The following is an 18,744-nucleotide window of genomic DNA, read 5'->3' on the forward strand; positions in this document are numbered from 1 at the left end:
ACTAGCAAACTGAATTCAGCAGGATATTAAAAGGATTATACAACATGACCAAGTGAGATTTACTCCTGTAATGTAGGGATGGTTCAGAACACAAAAATCAATCAATGTAATACACCACATCAACAGAATGAAGAAAAAATAAACACATGATTATCTCAATTGATGCATTTGACAAAGTTTGACACCCTTAAAAAAAAAAGGTTGACACCCTTTCATAATAAAAACACTCAACAAACTAAGAATAGAAGGAAACTACCCCAACATATTAAAAGTCATATTAAAAACCCACAGCAAACATCCTACTCAATGGTGAAAGATTGAAAGCATTTCCTTTAAGACAAGGATAAGGCACAGCTGCTCATTTTCACCAATTCTATTCAACTAGAAGTTCTAGCCAGAAAAATTAGGTAAGAAAAAAAACATCCAAATTGGAAAGGAATAAGTAAAATGATCATTGTTTGTAGATGATATGATCTTATATGTAGGAAACTTTAAAGATTACACACACACACACACACACACACACAAAAACCGTGAGAACTGATAAATGAATTCAGCAAAGTAGCAGGATACAAAGTCAACACACAAAAATCAGTTGCATTTCTATAATATAACAATGAACAATCTTAAAAAGAAATTAAGAAAACAATTCCATTTACAATAGCATCAAAAATAAAATTAACTTAACCAAGGAGGTGATAAAAATTAACTTAACCAAGGAGGTGAAAGATTTGTACAATGAAAACTACAAAACATTGCTCAAAGAAATTAAAGAAAACATAAATGAAAAGACATCCTGTGTTCACAAATTGAAAAACTTATTGTTAAGATGCCAATACTACCCAAAGCAATCTATATAGATTAAATGCAAAATCCCAATGATGTTTTTCGCACAAATAGAAAAATCCATCCTAAAATTCATATGGAATCTCAAGATACACCAAGGAGTAAAAGCAATCTTGAAAAAGGACAAAGTTGGAGGATTCACACTTCCTGATTTCAAAACTTACTATTGATACAAAGCTACAGCAATCAAAACTGTGGTGTTGACACAAAGACAGGCATATAGATCAATGGACTCTGATAGAGAGCTCAGAAATAAACTCTTGCAAAAAATGCTAAAAAGATTTTGACAAGGATGCCAAGAATATTCAATGGGGAAAGCGCAGTCTTTTCAACAAATGGTGCTGATAAAACTCAACATCCATGTATAAAAGAATAAAGACAGACCTTTACCTAATACCACATACAAAAATTAACTCAAAATAGATCAACGACCCAGATATAAGACAATATGTGAAACTCAGAAACAAACAGGGCAAAATCTTCACAACATTGGACTTGGCAAAGATTTCTTGGATATGATACCAAAGACACAGGCAACAAAAACAAAATGAGACAAATTGGACTTCATAAAAATTACAAATGTTTGTGCATCAAAGGACACTATCAACAGAGTAAAAAGGCAATTTATGAAATGAGAAAAAATATTCACAAATTGCATATCTCAAAAGGGATTAATATTCAGAATATATAGAGAACTTGTAAAACTTAACAAAATCCAACCAACCTGATTCAGAAATGAACAAAGGACTTGAAAGACATTTGTCCAAAGATATACCAGTAGTCAATAAGCACATGAAAGATGTTCAACATTACCAATCATTAGGGAAAATCAAATCAAAATCAAAATGAGATACCACTTCATCCCCATTAGGATGGCTAGTATTAAAAAAACAAAAAACAAAAAAAAAAACCCCAAACCAGAACATAATAAGTATTAGCAAGTAGGTAGAGAAACTGGAACCCTTGTACACTGTTGGTGGGAATGTAAAATGGTATAGTGCTGTGTAAAACAGTATGATGGTTCCTCAAAAAATAAAAAATATAATTACTATATGATGCAGTAATTCCTCTTCTGGGTATATCTCCCGAAGAATTGAAAGCAGGGTCTCAAAGAAATATTTGTACACCCATGTTCATAGCAGCATTATTCACAACAGCTAAACCATGGAAGCAATCCAAATATCCACTGAGAGATGAATGGATAATCAAAATGTTGTATATACATACAATGGAATATCATTCAGTCTTAAAAAAGAAGGAAATTCTGAAATATGCTACAACATGGATGAACCTTGAGGACATTACAAATACTGTATGATTACACATATATGATGTACCTAGAGTAGTCATAATCATAGAGACAAAAAATAGAATGTTAGTTTCCAAGGGCCGGGGGAAAGGGAGATGGAGAGTTATTTTTTAATATGTATAGCCTTTCTGTTTTGCAAGAGTAAAAGTTCTGGAGATAGGTGGTGGTGATGGTTGCACAACAATATGAATGTACTTAATACCACTGAACTATATGTGTACTTAAAATGATTAAGATAGTACATTTTATGTTAATTATATTTTGCCACAATAAAAACAATCAAAAAATCAATTACAGGTGAAATAAAAACTTGTGTTCAAAGAATAAATAGAAAAATATTTTTATGATCTAGATTATACACAGATTTTAAAAAAAGATACAAAAATGCTAATCATAAGGTTTAAAATGATCTTCATCAAATGATACTATAGAATGTTGAGCCATGCCACCAACAGAGAGAAGTAATTTACAGCACATAACCTACAGGATATTAGTATCCAGAATATATAAAGTCTTTGAACCAAAGTTTTAAATAGAAAGATTATGTGATCTGAACAAACGTTTCATAGAATAGAATTGACCGATAAAAATCCCAAAAGATATTCAAGCTCATAATTTTTTTTTTTTTTTTTTTTTCCGGTACGCGGGCCTCTCACTGTCGTGGCCTCTCCCGTTGCGGAGCACAGGCTCCGGACGCGCAGGCTCAGCGGCCATGGCTCACGGGTCCAGCCGCTCCGCTGCATGTGGGATCTTCCCGGACCGGGGCACGAACCCGCGTCCCCTGCATCGGCAGGCGGACACTCAACCACTGTGCCACCAGGGAAGCCCCAAGCTCATGATTTTGATGTAGTTATCAAAAACAATTTTCAAGTGAAAACCACAGATACCATTTTACACCTATTGGACTGGCAAAAACTCAAATGTCTTTCAATGCCAAGTGTTCCTGAGAATGCGGAGCAAAAGGAATGCTCACACACAGCTGGAGAGACATAAACGGATACAACCATTTTGGAAAACAACTTGATATTAATTAGTAAAGTTAAACATGAGTACTTATATCCTAAGACCCGAAATTCCACTCCTGCACATGTGCACCTGGACAACATTCAGAGTAATGTTTTTCAGGCAAAAAGGAAAAAATTCTCCTGAACTGGAATGAATAAATGTGCTGTGATATTTTCATACCATGGAATATTAGCAGTACAGAAAAGGTACTAGAACTACATATATTAACATTGATGAATTACAAAACCTAATGTTGAACGAAACCAGAAAGTCATAGGGAAAAATGAATCCATTTTTATGTAGGGCAAATAATAAATAATATGTTGGTGATAAACTGGGCAATAATAAATGACACATAATATTTACTATTTTAATCATTTTTAAATATATAGTTCAGTGGTACTAAGTACATTCATATTGTTGTGTAATCATCACGACAGTGTTTAATATTCATGGTATACATTCATAAGTGATAAACTTTAAGGAAAGACAAAGGAGTAATTAACACCAAATTCTGGAGTGCAGTAATTTCTGAGGAACCAGTTTTATTTATTTATTTATTAACATTTATTTATTTATTTGGCCGCGCTGGGTCTTAGTTGCAGCACGCGGGATCTTCGTTGCAGCGTGTGGGATCTTTTGAATTGCGACAAGCGAGCTCTTAGTTGTGGCATGTGGGATCTAGTTCCCTGACCAGGGATCAAACCCGGGCCCCCTGCATTGGGAGCATGGAGTCTTAGCCACTGGACCACCAGGGAAGTCCCTGGAGTGCAGTAATTTCTGGTAGGGAGGGGGAAGTGATGGGGTGAGGGCACACAGAGAACTTATCTCTTTTCAGCTATGAGGTAGGTCGTGAGTTTTCATCTTATGCTTATTTTTAAAACTCTGTGTGTGTGTGTGTGTGTGTGTGTGTGTGTGTTACAAGTAATGCATTACCCAATAAAAATGTTAGAGTGCTATGGAAACACACTTAAGGAACAGAGTATAGGTCTTTAATTCTTATTTAAAACTCTCATGTTGATAAATTATAGCTTTGTGCAACAGAAGCTAGCAACACGTGTGGAACATCAACAGGGGGCAAGAGTGCCTAAAGAAAAAATTCAAAAATTAAATTTGTTTGGATATGTTAACAAATGCGTACATGGTATAAATCAAATAATAATATTCTGTCTAGAACATGTAACATAAAAAGAAAGGAGAGATTGATAAGCTGGGAAAAATTAGAATGTGATCATTTTAATTCCACTAGTAGATTTTCTATTTTAATTACACTAAAAGAGGTGCCAGATCTTAGACCAGCTATGGAGGTCTGTTTTTTTTTTTTTTTTTTTTTTCTCTCAACTGATGACTTCACTACTCTTGGTTGAACTATTAAGAATCTTATTTCCAAAAGAAAACAAGAAGGAACCTACAGAAAAGAAACAATATGATTAGAAGACAAGAGGGTCTGATTTATGAGGAAAGATTAAAGGATTTAAGCTGCACAGTTTGGCTAAGTGATGACTAAAAGAGAGCATGATAACAGTCTACAAATATTTGAAAAGCATATACCAAGGAGGGAGGATTTGCTGTTTATCTTGGTACAAAGTTGTTAAACTGGCCATGAATGGTTGATGTTAAGGAGAAGGAAACTCAAGCTATCAGGGAAACTTCCTGGTTGAAATGTATGAAATCAAGGGACTTATTCCCTAGGAAATAATGACAACTTCATTACTAGAGCTACTTAAAAGATTCACAGGAAAAGAAAGGCTTCCTTTGACCAGGACAAAGTATTAAAACTAGGTTTCATTTGTTTTTTTTTATTCCTGGGAATTAACGTATTCTGAGACTTTCTCTAAGACATTTTTTAAATCTGAACCACTACATTTATGAATAAAAAATTTAAAACAATCAAAATTCATACCACTGACTGATAATTACTCTTAATTTCCTCCACATGTTTTGTTTTGCTTTTGTTGCTGTTGATTTTGTTTGCTTTTATATTATGAACTATTTAAAACTTAAAAAAAGGTATAGGTAAAAAGTAATAAATACTCATGTACTTACCATCCCAATTAATACATTAGACATTTGAAATATTAAAGCAGCCTCTGTAGCCCTCCCTAATCTCATTCCCTTCCCTCCCCATAAGGAATAATTAATGTTCAGGATTTGGTTTATATCATTATTATTCAAACCTTTAAAAATTTACCTCATATGTAAATATTCTTAAACAACATATACTATTGCTTTAAAACTGGTACCATGCAGTATGTATCTTTCTACATTCAATGAGCTTTTTTCATACAACTTTAGGTATTTGAGATGAACCTAATTTGATTCTTATAGCTACAGTTCACTCATTTCCAAAGCAGTATAGTATTTTCCTGTATTGAATACATAAAAATTTATTTTCCCACTGTATCATAATAGACTTTCATTTTTTGGTATTCTGAAATTATAAACAGTACTGCAATGAACATCCTCATACATGCCTCGTTGTGCACGGTGTAAAGTTTTCTCTAGGAATGCAGTTATAACGTGAGTGAACTTTCAACTTTTCTAGATATTGCCCCTCCTACCATTCATGAGAGTCCCTCTGCTCCACATTCTTAACAATATTCAAAACACATATTTTGATACTTTTTAATTGCTGTTATTCCAGTAATGGTAAAATAATTACTTTTAGGTTCTAATTTGCATTAACCTGATTAAAAATTAGATATGTTTATTGGCAGGGATAGTATTCAAAATATTTATTGAATATATGTTATAGAACCTGGTCAATCAGAATGGGCACCACGAGCACCAACACTATTTATCAATCATTCTTTTTCATCTTGTGTGAATTGCCTGTTCATATACTTTGCTACATTTCTATTGGGTTATCTTTTTATTACTAAGTTGAACACATATTCTAAAACGGTGCCATCTGATAGAAATTTCTGTAATGATGAAAATGTTCTATTTTTTTTAATGTTCTATTATCTGCACTGTTCAAATACAGTATTCACTAGCCAGCACTTGAAATATAAATAATGTGCAGAGAAACTGAATATTTTATTTTACATAATTAACAGCCAAGTGTGGCTAGTGGCTACCATACTACATAGCATAGTATTTATAGATATTAATCCTCTATTATCCAGTTTTATTTTACACATTTTACATATTTGAAGCCACATAAACATATATTTGTTTTTGCATCCTGTTTTTCTTTCTAATTAACGTTTCTCCATGTCATTAAAAGAGCCCTTTAATAAATGATATAATATTCAGTCCCATAAAAGTCATAAATTATGTAATCTTTTTTTTTTTTGTAAAAAGACTATTTCTTTTTACTGCTGAATAATATTTCATTGTATGGATATACCAGCTTTTGGTGTTTTGGGGTTTTTTTTAACATCTTTATTGGAGTATAATTGCTTTACAATGGTGTGTTAGTTTCTGCTTTATAACAAAGTGAATCAGTTATACATATACATATATTCCCAGATCTCTTCCCTCTTGCATCTCCCTCCCTCCCACCCTCCCTATCCCACCCCTGTAGGTGGTCACAAAGCACTGAGCTGATCTCCCTGTGCTATGCGGCTGCTTCCCACAAGCTATCAGTTTTTATGTAATCATTTTTATTATTAGCCATTTAGGTTGAATACAGTTTTTCACTGTAGTCAATAACAATTTTGTCCATAATATTTTGTCTGCATTTTCTATTATTTCTTTATGTGTGACCCACACAAAAGTGAAATTAGTGGGAGAAAGAGGATGAACACTTTAAGACTTGAACACAGATCTTGCAATTATTTTCCAGAAAGTTTGTTCTGTCTTCACCAGCAGGGTATGAAAGAACTTATCTCATCATACTTTCACCAGCTTCATAGTAATTTCTTAATATTTGATAATTTTGTTATTTAAAATGTTAATCCTAATTTATTTGGTAGTTCATTTTTCATGCATTTATTGGCCTTTTCTTCCTTATGTGTATTGTCTATTCATATCTTTTTTTTTTTTTACTATTTATTGAGGTCTTCATATTTTTTTAAATTGATAGGATTTCTTCATATAGTAAAGATATTATCCCATTGTCATATTTGCATGTGACAATGGAATAATATCTTCCTACTGTCTTTCTTCTGACTTCAGATTTTGTATATGATGCTTTGATTTAAAGGAGTTTTCAATTTCCATTTTGATTTTTTTCCTTTGAAATTTCTTAAATTGTTTTCATGGTAGAAAGTCTTTCCCTGTGCCCCCCCCCCCAGAAATGAGATAGATACATGTTTCCTTCTAATTATTATTTTTGTATTTAATAATTTATATGAACTTGATTAAGGTATGAGGTATAGAAATTGTTTTCCAAAAAATATTTTTTCTAACATTATGCCCTGAAGAATTTTATTTATTTGGTACGCTATCTTCCTTCATAAAGGACTTATGACAATTCACTGAAAAATATTTCTTCCTTCATTGGTTGTAATGTCTCCGTGATCACACACTAAATTATTACACACACTATGGCCCTTTTTCAGGTAACTAATTTCTGCTGTAGATTTGTTCTACCTACATTTGAGTCAGTATCAATAGTGTCATAATATATATATATATATATATATATTTTTTTTTTTTTTTTTTCGGTACGCGGGCCTCTCACTGCTGTGGCCTCTCCCATTGCGGAGCACAGGCTCCGGATGCGCAGGCTCAGCGGCCATGGCTCATGGGCCCAGCCGCTCCGCGGCACGTGGGATCCTCCCGGACCAGGGCACGAACCCGTGTCCCCTGCATCAGCAGGCGGACTCTCAACCACTGCGCCACCAGGGAAGCCCCTGTCATAATATTTTGATATCTGCCAGACAAGTCCCTTTTGCCTATTCTTGCTTATACTTCTCTCAACTATTACTTCGTATATACCCTTCTAGATCAAGTTAATCATTTCCAAAAAAAAAACTGCCCACTCAAAATTTTAATAGGGTATTAAATGTCTAAATCAATTTAAGGAAGAACTGACATATTTATAGTATCTAGCATTCCTATCCAGACATGTGGTATGTCCTTTCATTTAAAATTTTCTTTTATACCTGTATTTTTTTTTCAAATAGGTAGTATGCGTCTCTTGTTATGATTACTCCCAAATATTTTGCATTTCTGCTGGCTCCTGCCATTTAAATTTTATAATGTTCTACCTTTCTTGTCTTCCACAGAGACTGTTCCCACCTCTCTCAATAGGGAATCTGTGAGAAAAGTAAGTAAGTCCTGTAGAAAAGGATTTATTTTTTCTTTTCGGTACGCGGGCCTCTCACTGCTGTGGCCCCTCCCATCGCGGAGCACAGGTTCCGGACGCGCAGGTCCAGTGGCCATGGCCCACGGGCCCAGCCGCTCCGCAACATGCGGGATCCTCCCCGACCGGGGCACGAACCCGCGTCCCCTGCACTAGGAGGCGGACTCTCAACCACTGCGCCACTAGAGAAGCCCTAGAATAGGATTTGAGTGACCATTTTCTCAGTTCTCCCAAGGATGGCACTTAGCTAGTACCATTCCAGATGCATAAAAGAGCCCATTCCCTACATACAATGGATGCCTTGGGGCATTAGGGCTACATTCTCTCTGGGAATCCTGACTGAGAAAAGCTGGGGCTTTTTTTAAGTTCTTCAAACTCCTACTACTCCTTACCAAGATTTCACTCACAGAAAATGACCTAACTGACTGCTGATACCTCAGAGAGAAATCCCAAACCACCAAACTATCTCAATTTCCTGCCACAAAATCCACAAATCCACTTGCATCTGAACTAACCCATTTCTTTTTCCAGTTTTAATGGAGTAAGTGTTCCTTCTCTCCAGGGCCACTTTCTCCACTCGGAAGCTCTTCCCTGCCCACACCTTCAGTAACCCTGTACTCTCAACTTTCCCCTCTCTTTCATATCTTTGGTCTCTACTCTTTACTGAATCTGTTTTACCAATATTAGAACCATAGTCTAATCTTCCTTCAAAACTAAACATCAGGCTTCCCTGGTGGCACAGTGGTTAAGAATCCCCCTGCCAATGCAGGAGACACGGGTTCGAGCCTGGGTACGGGAAGATCCCACATGCTGCGGGGCAACTAAGCCCGTGAGCCACAACTACTGAGCCTGCGCTCTAGAGTCCACGAGCCACAACTACTGAACCTGCATGCTGCAACTACTGAAGCCTGCGTGCCGCAACGAAGAGTAAACCCCACTCACCGCAATTAGAGAAAGCCCACACACAGGAACAAAGACCCAATGCAGCCAAAAATAAATAAATTTATAAAAACAAAAACTAAAAAACTAAATGTCAAGCCCTCCTCCAACTATCACCCTTGACCTGACTAAATTTTCTATGTTCAATGCCACTGCCCATTCATTTCACATACCAAACCCCGCCTCTCCCCTGATAATGTTCTTGCTGCAGTCATTAATTACCTCCACTTAACTAATTTAATAGATCTTTTTCAGTTCTTATCTTGATGACCTTTTAGCACCATATGATAGTAGCAACCATTCCCTCCTGTTGGAAGCACTCTTTTCTCTTGGCTTCTGTGCCACTGTATTCTCCTTACTCTTACCTCTCTGGATTCTCTTCAGTTATCTTGCTGACCCTATTTTTCTTTCCCACTTTTCACAACCCTTTTCTCGTAATGTCTTCTCTTCTTATTTATTTATTTTTTTCCTAGACATTTTTATTCATTACCCTGACTTCAATCACCATCAAACCAAATACCTAAATCCTCTTGTCCCATCACATATATCCAACTGCTCACTTCAAGTCTACACTGGATGTTTTACAAGCACGTCAAATATGGCAAGTTCCAAACTGAACCCCTTATCTTTCTATTCTTTCTACCTGCTTCTCTTCCAGTGTTGCCTAGCTAAAAGCAGTCACTTCTCTCCATCCCTAGGGATATTATCCTCATTCAGGTATTTTCTCATCCAGACTATCCATACATCTATAACATGATGCTCCTCTTGTTTGCTTTCCCGTATGCCAGTGTTTGATATCTGGCAACGTCAGAGACATTTTTGGTTTTCACAACGAGGAGGAGGGAAGGCTATTGGATTCTAGTGGATAGAAACCAGAGACACTGTGATGTTGCTAAATATCCTACAATGCACAGTACATCTCCCACTACACAGAATTATCTGGCCTAAAATGTGGTACCAAGGCTGAGAAACCCTAATTTGTGCGGTTCCATCTGTCTGGACTCTTCTTCCCTCGGCCCCTACTCCTCCTCCAAACTCTTTCTTATTCTCAGTTCTTTCTTTAAATGTCACTTCCTGTAGGAAATGTCCTTAACCACTTAATCCAGGTTAACTCTCAAGACACCCTTTATAATTAGCTATGATTATGTGCTCAAGATAGGTTTTTCTGCTACATTGTAAAGGATCAAATCTATCCATTCACTATTTTGCCCCCTCATACCTGTATCACCACATATCTATTGATTAACATTTCAACCATGGGTTAAAAAAATAGAACTTTATTGTGAATTTTTAAGAAAACAAGTATATCTCAGCCTCAGTTTCCTTAGCTGTAAATTGGCAATATTATCACCTATTTTCCCTACCTCACCGTTCTTAATGTTCATATGACCTGAAGTATATGAAGGTTTGCACTGACAGTCTCACACCCTGAGCAAACTGTGATGGCTGGTCACTCCAAGTACAAAATAGTTTTTTAAAATTTCAACTTTGTTAAAAATATTTTATCATAATTTAAAAAAAGTATTTAGAGTATTTTTGAGCCTTTAGAAAGCCCTTAACTGTGCTCATTTATATAATCATCACAATAATGATACTCTATTATTGCTTCCGGTAGCTTTAGAAAAATAGGTTTTATAGCCTAACCAAAATATTACAGTTTTACTTTATTAACAAAACCTACACCTGAGTTTTGATTGTGCTCTTCTAAGGAGGAAGCAGTAGACTTCAGAGAGATTTTTCTTTTATTCGATAAAGTGAGGCTTGCCATCTGCATGCTGTACCAGCTAATGGACCGCTGGTCCACCAGTCTCTTCAAAGTGGTAGAAAGAACACCTGAGAGAAAATGACTTAAATTCCCTATTGACACAAACTTCAGTCAACTGAAGTGTATTTCTAAGTCAATATTTTTGCACTTTCACAACCGTTTATCTAATAAAGAGCTATTATTTCATTGATAAAAAGAGCAATCTGGAGGATTTTATTATGTAATTAGCCATTAACTGTATTAAAAGCACTGGTGGAAAGAAATTGGTCATTTCAGAGGGTTGGGGGCTTTATATTATTTCTTAATATGCCTGCATCATTTCACCAAACTAATGGAGTTACAATTTACGTCAGGTCCAAATTTACCACACAACACATTATCATGTGCCCTCAGTTCTGTGGCACCTCCTCTAATGATTAGTGAACTTGAGGATAATGAAGGCCTTATCATGTGCTTAATTAGCCATGCAGCCCCTAATGGTAGTTTAACTCATTTAGATAAAGTCAGTTTGCTGATCTGTTCTTTGGCTGGGAGTAAGAAGGAGGAAGGTAGTCTAGGGAGAAAGTGTGTGCTGTGCACGTGGTGGACCCTTTCTCCTTAGCTCCCACCCCTGCCATCCCCATCTCTACCCCCAGTGCAGAAGAGATCAGCAAACTGACTAATCACACACACACACACACACACACACACACACACACAAACACACACACACGAGTGAAACAATCAAGCATAACATTTGGGTTTCTTGATAACTATCAAACGTTTTGTCTAGATAGGTATATGCCAAATACTAACTCTTTCCATATCCTCAGCTGTAAGCTTTCTGTTTATATTTAAATAAAAATTTCTTGGATCAATAGTGGTCTTTTTTATTTTATAATCTTTTCATTATCTGATATTAGGTAAGGGTAATTGAAAAATTACCCCTCCTAGGGTAATTGCAGGTGGTTCAGTAGGTCCATGTAAAGAATCATTAGTTGCCCCAAATCTAACTTAGCTCTGTCTAAAGTCCTCAGCCATTCAAGGGACTCAATAAATAACATTTATTTCCATATTTGCCAATAAGGATGAATAACTCCTATTGTTAAACTTATAATACATAACAGATGTAAAATAGAAATGAAACTAGTGCTTACCTCATTCTTCAGCTTGCTTCCAGAAAACCTTAAAAATCAGAACATTTTTCATTAGTTAAAAATACATATACAGTTATATCTATCAAGGAAATGCAGAGGACCTACAAAAGTAGTAACTTTATATCACAATCAGTGAAATAAATCTGGAGAAATTTGTTTGATTTTCAAAGGGACCCAAGCATCTTTCTCAACTTACTAACAAAATAAGTCTATTACGGGAAAGTTAAATAAAGGAAATTTAGGGAAGTCAGGTAAGATCTGAGGCAATCAAGGCACACTTGATATTAAATATTTGTGCGTTTTAGCCTGTATTTTCACTTCACAGTGAGTAGTGGTTAGTAAGCTGCCGTTATATTGTTTGTAATACCTGAGTTCATCTTAGTATGACTTGGGTGACTAAAATTATTTTTTTTTCCACAAGATACCTTACTTTTAAAACTAATTCATTCTTTTGAGAGCAGTTCTTGGGGAATTGTGCCATAAAGCAATCTCAGATGCAGATTTAATCATTTGGAGCTCCAGTATTTTAAAAACTAATAATTGCATATTATCACTGGTTTCATTAGATGTCCCCTTACTTGTCAATAACCTCCGCCTGATAGCTGATGACAGATTAGAGCAATATGTTCTTTTTTTGATGCGCAGGCTCCGGATGAGCAGGCTCAGTGGCCATGGCTCATGGGCCCAGCCGCTCCGCGGCATGTGGGATCTTCCCAGACCAGGGCACGAACCCGTGTCCCCTGCATCGGCAGGCGGACTGTCAACCACTGCGCCACCAGGGAAGCCCGAGCAATATGTTCTTTATATTCATTTGTGTTTTTTCTTTCACAGAGACTCAGTAGCTTAGGTCAGTAGCTTTATCTTACTAAGGTAAGCTGGTATATCAAAATATATATGATTAGAGATGATTATAATAAACTTTTCATCTTTGTAAGATACTGGCCAAGCACATAGATCCTTAAAACAGGTTATCTCTTAGAAAAAAAAATTACATTTTCTCCCTTTATTTTGTTGAATCTAGCTTGAAAACAGATTCAGCCTTATAAGTAAATACTAATTTGAAAGCAATTCTGCTTCCCTGATTTCTCTTTTACATCTCTCTGGGATCCCTGATTCACCATTAATTTCTTATTAATGATTGCAAAGTATATTAATTGCCCAGTCATTGTAAATGTCCATACAAAGTTAAAATTAAGGTTTGATGCTTAAAGGAAAATATCTCAATAAGCAAAATTAGTAAGTCATTTTATTCAATAAATATTATACATATTTAAAGACATACAGAACTTGTCTTGAAGATAGTGGAACTCTACCTTGTCAGGCCTTTTCCAGAATAAACGGAGTGGTAATATGCACTGCTCTCTTTTATGCCAATCCCATAATAATGATACCTAGAGCAAGAACAGGAACCAGCTCTGCGTTAATGTAGTTTTTTGAAGGGGAAAAAAGAGACTAAAGTAGAATTGAAGTAAACTGCAAGGAAGAACTGCAACCTCTTGGTCTGCATCTTCCTTTCCTAACTTTTTCCTGATTAAGTAACATCTTAATGTGTTTAATCCTTCTTTAATGGGAACTAATTCACTTATGGTCATATTTCTGGCTCTAAGCTTGAAAAAGACAGGAGAATTGCCTACTGCTAACCCCCCTCAAACCTCTAAAAAATTAGGTTTCAAAAACAAAACAAAAAATTATAATTGCAGGCATTTAACTGCAGGCACTTAAATTTGTAAATGTAGACATTGGCTCTAAGTATATCAAGCGTATCTATCTGCAGACTGCTCGGTTCAATTTGAATGTGGTCAACTGAATAAGAAAATGGTGGGTTTTCTTTGTAGTGCATCTATTGAATGGAGAAAAGAGTATAATATTATGTGTGGGAAAGACGTTGATGTCATGCATAGGAATATGTACGAAGCATCTGACCCTTTGAAAGTTATTTTCCTCATGAGGAATGAGAAGCCCAAGTCACTTCAAACTTTTGTGCAACAATGGGGAAAAAAACATCTCTGTGATGAATCAATGGAAATATGAAACATGGACTGTAACAGTGTTATGAATAATTTGTTATAAATGTATCTATGGATCCTGAGCCACAGGCAAATGTAGCATCTCTCAAGTTGTACCTCATTCTCCAAAACTGCAGACCCCAGACTTACTCCACGCCCAAGTACAAAGGCTACAGATGTGACACAACCGCTAGTCAAAGACTGGATATTAAGTGAGGGTGACCAAAGCCTGCTAATTTCTTTCTTTACGCTTCTTTCCCCTCTCTGCGCACCACGCAGCACCATTACCTATTTGGTTATTTACCATTTCAATCTGCGTTCATCTAAGATCGGGGAAGGAATGAAATAAAAGAATAAGGGGGTTTCCAGTAGACTTCAGTGTAACCATATTTAAAACTTCATTTCTTAGCATCACCATCTGAGTTTAAAGTGGACAGGACAATGAAGGATCTACGTTTCAAGGCCCCCTTTGCTGACCTCAGTAATAAGGAAGGGACTTGTCAGAGCAACTCTACCCCTAAATGTTTTCAAGGCTCAGGACGAGAGTATAAATGGAGGCCCACATACCTTATGCCTGATTACTTAAAATACATAAATCAAGCGAACACATTGTGAAATAAAATGTCTCTGCCCTCCTATCTTGAAAATGCACCTCCATAATGATCTAGTAGGTAATTCTGAGCTTAGAATGCTTAGACTCCTGGAGTTCCATGAGGAAACGTGGTGGTGGGAGGAGACCCGCCCCCAGCTCCCTTATCTCCCCAGCCTCTGCGGCTTTGTCCACTGTGAGGGGCCTCTTGAGAACACTGCAGCCTCCATGTCCAAGATCCACGCTCACACACACCCCAGACAGCCGCCCCCTGGGGGAGGCGCCCATCTGGTCTATGTCTCCTGAGGATGGATGAGGGGAGAGGCCCACTTCGGCCCAGGAGGCAGGCCTGAGACTGTTTGGAATTCTTGGGCCCCACGGACCTGAAATGTGAGCTTGAAGGGGGATGCAGTCTCGGGGGACACATTCACTCAGGCAATGGACTCCTTGTTTCCTGGGAAGGAGATCAGCTGGAGGAGGGGAGGACCAGAGCCTCTATGAGTCCCAGAGATGGCTTCTCTCCCCTTACGTTCTAAGGGCAGAGGAGTTGCCTCTAATGACCCTGGGCCATTTGAGATGGAGAAGAAAGAGTTTTTAAATATGAAAAAATTACACCTATTATAATAAATGTTTCAGAAAGGGCTGTTATGTTTGAGAAACAGTAATGGAGGGTGATCACAGTAGTGAAGGTAGTTTACGAGTGTGGCAGACTGGGGAAAAGTTTTCAAATCCTCAGTTTTGGTAGAAGGACAATAGCAGTCTGTTAACCTGAACAGAAGAAACTCCATTTTTACAGTAAGAAAATACTCCTCCGGTAGATAAGGGAAAAGAACCTCTACAGTATATTGGAACAAAGGGAGAAATGAAGGAAATATGAAACTTAAGCAAAGGACATTACAAAAAGCAGCTATATTAATAGAAATTGATAAGGTAAATACCTAAAACCATAACAAATGAACAGATTTAGATGATATTCAGCCAAGCCCATTAGGATTAGTGAGTGAGCATGAGTCTGAAATAAGTATAACTATTTTTCTTTATTAGATTTTAGAACTAATATACCAAAGAAAATGTCTTTGTATTAGGAGAAATAAAGCAAGAGATGCTTGAGAACAACAGAATCTATTACAATGGAAATATATTGCAATTTCATGGTCTTTTGCAAAGCTTGCTGTTTGTTCTATGGATGCTACAGTTTAAATAACTTCATTCTAGCCACTTGCTAAAGCAATACATGTTAAGCATTGCTTTAAAAGTTGATAAATCTTCTTTTACTATAACTTTGATCTTCTTGTTTCTCATCTATAATCCTTGTCTCAACATGTAAATAATATTATACCATGGTAAAGTGGTTTGCCATGCAGACTGAGGAGAAACTACATTGCCTTCACGGGTGGTAGACAAAAATCACAAGACAATCAAAAGGATAACCGTGAGTTCAACAAATGTTAGATGGCACACTAATCCTGACCACTGTGAGAGCTGTCAATACAATGATTAAAAACCGACAATGGATAACCGAGCCAGGAACATATACGCTTCTGAATTCCACCCTAGTCCCTGGTTTCCTGAGCCAGACTGCCTGCCAGTCACAGAACAGTGACCACACTGAGCAGCCCAGAGGCAAATTTTGCTTCCATTTTAAAAAAATCACTTGATGAACACTTTTTGTAAAAATGGCAACATCCTTTAGGACCCAATAAATGCTGAGTAACATGGATTTGCAATTCTTTTCTTACTTAGGATTTTTAAGGGAAGGATATTTTTATTACACAATTCATTTGTTCCTGATTTTTATAAAACAACTGTATTATTTTGCTTCCTCCTCTCTAATCATTAGGGCAGAATATCTTTAAAAATAGAAGTACTTAATACCTCCACTTACATTTAGAGTCAAGATTTTACATCTAAAAAAAAAATCTTTTAAGTAATGTGTTTCATTCGTAGGTCAAATGTAAATGACACCATCAACCAGATACACATTGACACCCAAGGAAGGTAACTTGGTCAGCTACATTCCACTCTACAAATGAGAAGCAGCATGTCCGATTCTCATTAGCAATGCCTCATAATTTAGACATGTTGATGTAGCTGAGCATGTTATATCAATACAATCTTATAATTATGCTGGCCCACAGGGAACGAGTGAAAAAGTGAACTCTTTCCTTCAAACATGTATTTAATGCTTATTGTGTGCTACGTGCTGAGCACGTAGAAAGAGACAGATGAGGGTTTCTGCCCTGGAGGAGTTGATAGTCTTGGGGGGGGGAAAGCATGCAAAGAAAGAACTGCAATACAAAATTAATATGTGCTAAAATTGAAGCAGGGGATAGTAGGTACTAATAGAAATAGTTACCTTTTATTGAGCAACTATTACATGTAAAAAACTTTATGTATACTTCATCTCAAATTTCCACAGCAGCCTGCAAGTGAAGTAATATCTCCATTTCAAAGCAAAGTTTAAAAAAGTTTATGTGATTTGTTTGGAAAAAATATGTGAAAAGTTATGGGTTTGAAGACAAAATTCAAACCCAAAGCTCCACAGAGCACTCTTTGTTTCAATAGACTATACTCAAGATGCAAAATATGTATGTATATATAATTTTGTATCTCAGTTTTATTTATAATTAGAAGTTCTTAAATGAAATATAGTTTGAATATGCTTGCACTCAGCATATACACTCTCTCTTCAACTTCAGCATGAATCTTTAAGAATTGATAACTAACTTGAATCATTAAGAACTATACCATTGATCTGAATGTTTCATATTTGAAATTCCATATATAAACAGACTCCCTCTAGAATATAAGCTCCCTATAGCAGGAGCTCAATAAACATTTGTTGAATAAATAAATTTATAATATGAAAAAAGTTAAAAATAACAATGTGCCATAAAGGAAATTTTATAAGCAGGAATTTTTAATAAAGTGCATGTATATAGTACCATATACTTAAACATAGCACAATTTAAAATCTGGTAGAGATTAAAAAGCCTCTTGTCTAATGTGATGTAAGGAAATCTACTAATTCCTTTAACTCTACCACTAGTACTGTATAAACTTATCTATTTCTATCAGAGTTACTTGCCCTCCACAAATAACGTGTGCTTTCCTCACTTTGTGCCTTTACTTTGTTGAGCTCTTCATTGGGAATGCCCTTCTTCCTGCACGTCCCCATTTCTTATCCATGCCTCAAGGCACAGCTTCAACACATGAAGCTTTGCCTGGTCTCTTAGGCAAAATTAATTTCTCTGTCCTTTGAACTCCTCTCTTGGTCAGTTATCCAATGGAGCTTTGCATCTCGTACTAATGGTATATGTATACACGGCTTACCTCCCCTACTAACTTATAAGATTTGGAGGAAGGGAATTTCATCTTCCCCTTCATTGTGTTCCCCCTTAGAAATTACTGTAAAGAAAAATCCTTATGTATTGGACCAGTCAATGTGTTCTGCTAGAAATCTGGAAACTGATAAAACACAAATTCTCTTAAAGCCAGTTGTTTTCAATAACTGCTTCCTAGGACTGTGACTTTCCAGGTACTGGTAAAATACTGGTGTTGAACAAAAGTTGTATCCCTAAACAATGTATATAAAGGACATGCAGTCAGCGTATTTAGGTGGAAAAACTAGAAATTGCTGGAAATACAAATCTCAGTATTTTGCAATGACCATTGTAATGCTTTAGCACATTTCATATCCAGTTTCTTCTGGAGCCAATAAAATAATCTTCCCCTTTAATCTTCTTTTTAGTCTAACTAGGAACATGTTATCGCCTGCGTGATGATTTAGTGTCTTTGAGAAGAGATAATAAATGAGCAGCTCTCTGTCGTCCTAACAGCTGAAGATAAACCTCATAAAACCGGGGAGAGTAATTTCATACAAAGTATACATGGG

General features: G+C 36.3%; 1 protein-coding gene across 1 annotated transcript in view; it reads right to left on the minus strand.

Moving 5' to 3' along the window:
• RFX6 (regulatory factor X6) overlaps positions 1 to 18,744 on the minus strand; it is a 57,249-nt gene that overhangs the window by 26,603 nt on the left and 11,902 nt on the right. The window contains exons 5-6 of the mRNA XM_007454926.1: positions 13,568 to 13,645; positions 12,255 to 12,282 (exon numbers count right to left, since the gene is read on the minus strand). Of these exons, the coding sequence (XP_007454988.1) occupies positions 12,255 to 12,282; positions 13,568 to 13,645 (106 nt within the window). The remainder of the gene's footprint in view (positions 1 to 12,254; positions 12,283 to 13,567; positions 13,646 to 18,744) is intronic.

Source organism: Lipotes vexillifer, unplaced genomic scaffold, assembly GCF_000442215.2.
Source record: "Lipotes vexillifer unplaced genomic scaffold, Lipotes_vexillifer_v1.1 scaffold58, whole genome shotgun sequence".
In the NCBI taxonomy this organism is placed as follows: domain Eukaryota; kingdom Metazoa; phylum Chordata; class Mammalia; order Artiodactyla; family Lipotidae; genus Lipotes; species Lipotes vexillifer.